Source organism: Glycine soja, chromosome 3 (genome assembly GCF_004193775.1).
Source record: "Glycine soja cultivar W05 chromosome 3, ASM419377v2, whole genome shotgun sequence".
Lineage (NCBI taxonomy): Eukaryota > Viridiplantae > Streptophyta > Magnoliopsida > Fabales > Fabaceae > Glycine > Glycine soja.
The window spans coordinates 41860504-41868170 of NC_041004.1; the positions used below are offsets into that span (position 1 = coordinate 41860504).

General features: G+C 34.5%; 1 protein-coding gene across 3 annotated transcripts; it reads right to left on the reverse strand.

Annotated features, from left to right (window-relative positions):
• Positions 1-463: 463 nt before the first annotated feature.
• LOC114407150 (pyruvate kinase 1, cytosolic-like) lies at positions 464-7667 on the reverse strand. Of its 3 annotated transcripts, none has more exons than XM_028370140.1 (16): positions 7438-7667; positions 7248-7344; positions 7021-7118; positions 6559-6714; positions 6111-6188; positions 5724-5855; positions 5534-5614; positions 5331-5402; positions 5133-5222; positions 4869-5013; positions 3796-3884; positions 3075-3170; positions 2659-2726; positions 2402-2501; positions 1280-1339; positions 464-1055 (listed from the first exon to the last, which is right to left on the reverse strand). In XM_028370140.1, the coding sequence occupies exons 1-16, from the start codon at positions 7504-7506 to the stop codon at positions 903-905; spliced, it is 1584 nt and encodes a 527-aa protein (XP_028225941.1). In that variant the 5' UTR covers positions 7507-7667; the 3' UTR covers positions 464-902. The 3 variants fall into 3 exon arrangements, 1 of the variants encoding a protein (XP_028225941.1); XR_003665610.1 differs by having other exon boundaries at positions 966-1055; positions 1280-1547; XR_003665611.1 differs by lacking the exon at positions 464-1055 and adding an exon at positions 1408-1547.

The window sequence follows — 7667 nt, forward strand, 5'->3', positions numbered from 1 at the left end:
AACCTAAAATAAAATCAATGAAATTTCGATAAAATTGTTGAGTAAACATTAATTTAGCCTTATTTTTAACCTTGGATGACAAATCATGTCCTAAAGTCTTAAAGCGATGCTCCTAATGATAAATATTCTCAACAGTTAACAATCAGACTTCAGATCAACCACTATTCTTGATGATAAAGGGTAAAGACTAATGTTCTTTAAACTGAAATCATCATTAATCGTTTAAAGATACAAATTCATAATTTAATCTCTAGTTTCCCCCGTGACAAGTGATAATTTTTTGTACATGAGTGGATATGTATTAAATTATAAAGTTGAAAACCAACATAAAATTATAAGAAATGGAGGTAGATGAAATTCTGAATTGATACAAAAAGGATCATACTATGTTTCATAAGATTAAGAAAACAAATAATAAGAGGATAAATGTTAATCATAATCATATCCAGCAAAAGTCACGTGGTAAGTAAACAAGTCAACTCCGGTAAGTAAATCAGATCAATATAAAAGGATGTTCAATTACGAATTGCTTGGCCCGTATGCATTGGAAACCATAGCACACCACAATATTGCTCATAACTAGACCTAGATGTATACCACCAAACCGTATAACGTCGTACAACTGGCTATTGCTACAATATAGAACGTATACACTTCCTTTTACATTCTCCATGTGGAAAACTTTAACCAAAAAATTGGCATCGAACATATTCCCTATTATTTTTTAAGTTTGACATCCTGTAATAATAGTTAGCCTAACATTCATTTTCAATCACAAAATATAGCTAGTCACCAAACCCGGTGGAGATAACCTCAAAATGTGGAAGCAGAATGATCTGCGACTGCCAAAAACTTGCAGGCCAAAAAACAGAAAAGCCTAAACTGTAGTTAGATCAATGCACTTAATCTTCAAGCTCGATAATCTTAACCACAGACGCATCACCAACTTTCTGGCAAACAACTACTCGGTCGTGTGACTTTATAACTCCTGATGCTTTTCCATGATCAAGGGCAACCTTTAGAATAGACTCGTTTGTGCCACTTGTCGACTCGGCCTGCAGGCAAAGTATGAGATCAATGTCTAGTTAAGTCTCCAATCATTAAGTGATGGGGTGGTCGTATCGTAAAGCAACGTGTATAAACAGATAAACAGTACCCAAAAAAGCACACCCTATTTTCTAGCTTCTTTATGGCTTGATCTAAATTCAACACTCAGCTCCTTCCCCAAAAAGAACAATCCCATAAACAATACAGATAAAGTCGTGAAACAATGACTTACAGGATGTCGGGGATCGGCAAGCATGGGAAAGAGGCCTCTAACAATAAGTGATTGCCTAGCCTGTGTCAAAAAATTGAATTGTAAGTTGGTAAACAAGATGATCCAACATACATAACACAATATAAAACCTGGTAAATACAAGTGTCTAATCATTAGACGGAACAAATGTTTCCAAATCCAGGCCAGTACAGCATCATCTTCCAAAGCTCAATACGATTCATGGTTGTATTTCCTTTACACAGGATACAGTTAATTACAGCTGAGAAAACTGGAGAGTGAAATTGGATACTATTATAATTGAGATGTAAAATTGTCCTGTAAATAAAAAAAATTATAATCGAAAATACTTGACAGTAAAAACAAGATTGTAAAATATAATTGATACAAATACATATAATAGAGAAGTGGTATATTAATTACATTAATTGTAAATAGGTTTTCCCACAAATGAGTTGGCAGTTGGTCCTGGAATAAAATGTTCTTAGCAATGCAAAGCACAAAAAAACTGATTTATTTAAAAACTATAATTTAACTAGGAGGGGGGCAACTAATGTTGATGTATCTTTTCAGAACCTAACACCACTCAATTGTTTCTTACAGAAAATGATTTGGATCAATGCATTAATTATAGAATAACTAATTTTATGCAGTTCTTGAGCGTATAAATTCAGAAGTTAAATAAAATTGTGACCTGGTTGGTGGTTTTCATTTGTTTGAAAAATATATTATACATAGTTTTAATAGATCTCAATAGAGTAAAAACGATTTTGAATTAATTTAAAATTGTATGAACATGATACAGACATTCTACCTCAACACAATGGAATTTGTTAGAAGTTCATTTAACAAAAACTCAGAAAGTTATTCAATTAACCACCCTACTAAGTTCCATTCATTAATCATTGGTGTGATAGTGGTTTTTTACTTGCAACGATATGTCCTAAACTCAATTGTCTTATCAAATACAATCCTTAAAATCAGGCAATTTAGTTTTTTTACCAAAGCTATATATAAAATCATATCAGTAATAGAATTCAAACTGTCAGCAGGACAAGGGGGTGTCAATCACATTGATGGACACCTAACAGAAAATAAGATGCAAATGAAACAAAAAGATCTAACCTCAAAAGCTCCACTGAAGCTCCATTTCAGCTGATTTGTCTTGAGTCGGGGGATCACAACAGAGAGAACAGGCATGGTTGGCCTATATTTTGCTATCAATCTGAAAAGTGCATGTGATGCTTTTAGAAAAGCCTTACAGACAAAAGTGGAAATGCAGGGAAGAAAGATTGATTTGGACAACAATTGATGCATAATATTCATTTTCCAAGATACTAAATATGAACATGTTCATATCAAATTATTCGTTGAGACACTACCTTGCAGCCCTTCCAGAAGAAGTGAAGCAAATAATAACAGAAGCCTTCACCTTAATAGCTGCTCGTACCTAAACAAGTAGGATTTGCATATAAGAATCATCCTTTCAAAGATTAAATAAAGCCAATCACCAAGACAAGAAAGCAAAAATAATAGAAAAAAAAAAACTTTTTAAGATAGAGGCAAGCACTAGAAACTAAAAACCGGCCCACAGCACAAGGCTACCTCTAATGTGGGGATCAAGGAGGGTCAGATTCATGCATCCTTACCCTGTGAGCAGATGCTGATATCACAACCAAAATACGCGACCATTATGTCACAACTCACAAGACAGTAACCCTATTTTTGCAGTCTCACCATTTCAAGCACAATGAACCAGCGTAAAATAAAATAAGAGGAAAAGTTAAAATCTGATTACCGCAGAGGATGCAATAGATTCCAAGTGGGTCATGGGTTCTCCAACATATTTGACGGTTTTCTTAAAATAAAGGTCTTGATTAAAAACTTTCTCAGCCTGAAATAGAAGGTGGAGATCTCAGCCAGTATTTTTTTGAGTGAAATTTCAAATAAGAGATTATTTCATGAGTCAAAAGAACTCTCCCAACAAAGGATTCACATTCACATAAAAATGGCACACTATTATCCAAAGGTATTCTTTGAAACCACCATATGATAGAAAAAGCAAAAATGCTAGCAAGAAATAGATATTAAGAAAAAGAATAGGCGAGAACAACATATTTTCCAGCATTTATTAGAAGATTTTATTTAAATGAATTTGATAGTATCTTCATCTAGTTAGATAAAACTTCGGAAATAAAATAGTACACAAATTACAAAGGAATGCTAAAAGTCAATGATTCGTAAAAATACAGCAGTTCAGTATATCTGTCTGAATGCCTTCAACAAAAACTAGAAGGAGCCTAAGAATTTCCCCAATCAAACAATTGCAAAATTAGAAGTGTTTTTACATGAAGTTGTCAAACCACAACACGAAGTTACCACAATTCCAAATTATTTAAGCAACAGAGCTCATAGTAAACAGAAGAATTTTATCAGAAATGTTCCCTAAAATCCAAAATCAACATCTAGAACAAATTTTAAGTATCAAATGAAATTAAAGAGCAGCAAAGTGCACTTACTTCTGCACAAATTTTTCCAACTGTGGAAATAGTCTCAACAGGGTATAACCCGCGTAAGGTCTCAGCACCTAGAAGTATTGCATCACTTCCTGTATATTTATTAATAACAGTTCAACAAATATCCATTAAATGATTCTAACAAAACCATGCAGAACAAACACTAAGAAAAACAAAATCACTGAAGGGTCAAAATCAGAAAAAATGAAAGGAGAAATATTTATTGATCATCTTTATGAATCAACTAATGAAGGTTGCTGGGTAACACACAAACAAATGTCAAAAGCACAGCAACAAGCACGCTGAATATATAGGCACCAATGAACGAAAAACTAAATTATTGAAACAAACAGGCCTAATTCTGAAAATGAAGATAGCAATATTTCCTGCCTTCGATAGTCACCTACAGAAGGTTAGAAGTTACCATGCAAACCAATGTTGACAACTCATTAGACAACTTCAAGGCTCAAGCAAATAGATAGGCACTAAATGGAAGACAAATAACATAAGGAATGTAGACTTGTAGAGAAAAAAAAATCATGTATCACTCATAGTTTGCGTACAGTAATACAATGACACTCATAACACGCTTCAATTTTCTCACATTTACAAATCACAAATGATTTCACTTTCTTATTTTCACCACTCTCTAACTTCCTCTCTCGCTTACATTCACTTTCAATTCCTTTGTGCCGCACACAGCAGACATGGCACTTTAAATTTCTCAGCTCACTTACATTCACTTCTCATACAAGCACAAGCACAACACTGTACCGGAGCATTGCTCATATTTCTATGTCCTATAGGTTGGTTGAATTTCACTATTTTACAATATCTAGAATATTACAATGTACAAGTCAGCCAAGTTACCAATTTCATAAGTCTACAGTATTCTAGACCATTGTACCTCCAAATCCAATATGCACTAAAAATCAGAACTTTTGAGCATTAAATAGAGTTGGTTATTACGATTTTATTCTAATAAGAAAATTTTAAGGCACCTAAATCTAAACTTATAGAGAAGGGAAATATTTCCTGGACAGCCGAGTAGTGTCATCATATGACCAGTGACTTACCATCTAAAACAGCATTGGCAACATCAGTGGCTTCTGCACGAGTTGGTCTTAAGTTGTCAGTCATGCTATCCACAACACGTGTAAGCACGGCAGGTTTCCCAGCCATATTACACTTGTAAAGGGCAGATTTTTGAAAGAAAAATACCTACAAAAGCAAATGGCAGTTGATTAACATGTCTGCAGGCATTCACTTCATGGAGACAGTTAATGATCATATAATTCATCACTTCAATCTACAAAGAAGATTAATTGCAAGCATCTCACCTTCTCTGGGGGAAGATCAATGCCCAAATTCCCACGGGAAAGGATAATACCATCAGCTTCTTGTAGAATCTCATCAAAATGGGTCAATCCCTAGAAAACACACAGGTGTACATATGCAATTGAATCAGAATAGCTGATAGGAATCTAATTTACAGAGAAACTAAGCTGTCCAATAAATTATGGAAAAATGCGGTTCACCTCAACATTTTCAATTTTTGCAAATATTTGAGTCTGGCTTAGATCACCTAACTTAGAAAGGAATTCACGGGCCTACATTTTAAACACAAAAAAATATGTTAATAGAAAACCTGAAACAGCCATAGAAAAATAAATTAAATGGCTAATTGTGAACTCCAAAAGACTAAACCAAAGTAAAGTAAAGAATGTGGAACACAAATTACCTGGCGAACATCTTCAGCATGCCTAGTATATGACAATGATAGAAAATCAATTTTGTTTTTTACTCCCCAGGTGCTTATAACCTGCAAGGAAAAAATAATAGCCCAAAACTTTAAAGAAAAAGCACATGCAAACTATACATTTTGATGATAGGTAACTAGTTAAAACATGGAAGTAAAAAGCAGGAATTACCTCCTTGTCTTTATCAGTGAGGGTAGGCAAGTCAATATGAACTTGAGAGGCATGCAAAGTGAACAATGACCCAGCCAATGTTGCGGAATTCTTTATAGTACAAATGACATCCTGCCCTTTAACTTCGGATACCTGCATAGTTTCAGGAATAAATCAACATGCATGAAGGACTTCAACTATTCCTACTTTTGTCAACCTATGCCATTGCTATTGATTTTGAAAATATCAGCAAAATTTTAACTTCAATTATACAAAATCACAATATAGACTCAAACCAATGGTTAATATAGATTTTTAAGAAAAAAAAAAAACTAAGGACACGATATTAAAAAAATGAAAAGAGGCTTATCAGAATAAATTTTGTCTTCTGTGCCCAACTCATATTACCTCTAGCCATACAGAAGTAGTTTCACTTCCTGTGAACAAGTATTGACCAATGAAAATGGTGTCTCCCTTCTTCATTGACTGTAAACAATCCAAACAAGATTAAGGTTCAAACAAAGCATTGGAGAAAAATAAAATGAGTCCACACAATATATGGATTGTATTAAATAACAAATAACAATGCAAGCAAAAGGAATTATGCAAATGCAATTTACTATTTATAACACCATAAGCGAGATCAAAATCACATAGATAGCTGAAATTTACAGCTAGTTTTAGCTAAGCAATGGTTGCAAGTTGAGATTGATTCCAATCCAAGCAAGACCACAGGCAACAAAGAGTAAAACTGACTAAAAGAAATCACTCAAGTTAATATTCCTAGAAAATATGTACATAAAAAGCAAGTCAGTCACGTAATATCATGGTGAGAAGGCTGAAAGCATTAACAAACCTTTGCCAGTCCATCAAAGTTGATAGGCAGTATCTGCGACGATGCTTCTTGTCCTCGGTCAGGAGTCAGAACAACCTGGCCATCGGCCTCAAGCGAGATCGCTTTCTCACTTTTGTTAACAACCTGCATCTCTGCACCAACGGTGTCCAGCATAACCTGGTAAAGGCAACAATAGAGAGTAACCAACAAACACTAAGCTCCTTTCCATCACATAAACAAATCCCACAACACAAGAAACCTAACCAACAACAATGCATGCATACACAAATTGTAGGGACATAAATAGACATTCCCCATGCACTCAGTAAAACCTTAATCCTAACAAAATAGACACCAAACATGTAAAACACAAGGGTTTCATTTCTAACTTCTTCCCAAAGCAATCCACTTTTTTAGAATGTTTGTACCAAAAAAATGTTGTTTAAGTTAAAAGAAAAGAAAAAGATAAAAAAAAAAACTCACAGCACAGAGTTTCTTAGTAGTCTTGATAGCATTCTTCAGATTCTCCAAAGTTTCCTGATGATATTCAGGGTCATCCCAAGAGAAGTCGAAACGAGCCACTGCAATAATAAAAAAAAAAAGTAAATAATCTCACATCAAATAAGCGTTTAAAAAACGATGAAGAGTAAGAAAAAGGAGAAAAATATTAGAATAACAGTGAAGCAAAAGGAAGAGACAGTGACACATACCTGACATTCCAGCTTTAAGACAAGCAGAAATAACCTCGACCGACCGAGATTTAGGACCCAGGGTACCAACGATCTTCGTCATTGCGGGAAAGAAATTCTGAAAACGCAAAACATATTTAAAAAAGAAAGAAAGAAAGAAAGAAAATAAAAAGAAAAGAATGTTGAAGAGTAATAAGAAGAAGAGACTCACGGGCTTGGATGGTTCGAGGATGGAAACCATGCGAATGGGTTCTTCGAGAAGTAAGTGACTGGAATGCATTTTTGCTTCTTTTTTTCGCGCACACGCAGAGACAGAGAGCGAAGAAGAAGAAGAAGAAGAAGTTGGATGAGCAGTGGCGTGCGTGACACAACGCTGTTTTGAAGAAAGTTTTAGGAATATGCTTCCGCTCTTATATTACTTCTCTTGACCCTTCTTTTCTT

Excerpts from the sequence above, each read along its gene's own strand:
- LOC114407150 (XM_028370140.1), bottom strand. The coding sequence starts at position 7,506 with ATGCATTCCAGTCACTTACTTCTCGAAGAACCCATTCGCATGGTTTCC. Across the intron at positions 5,403-5,533 it reads ATGCTGAAGATGTTCGCCAG|GCCCGTGAATTCCTTTCTAA; the intron begins GTAATTTGTGTT and ends TTTAAAATGTAG. Across the intron at positions 5,014-5,132 it reads TTGATCTTCCCCCAGAGAAG|GTATTTTTCTTTCAAAAATC; the intron begins GTGAGATGCTTG and ends TTGCTTTTGTAG.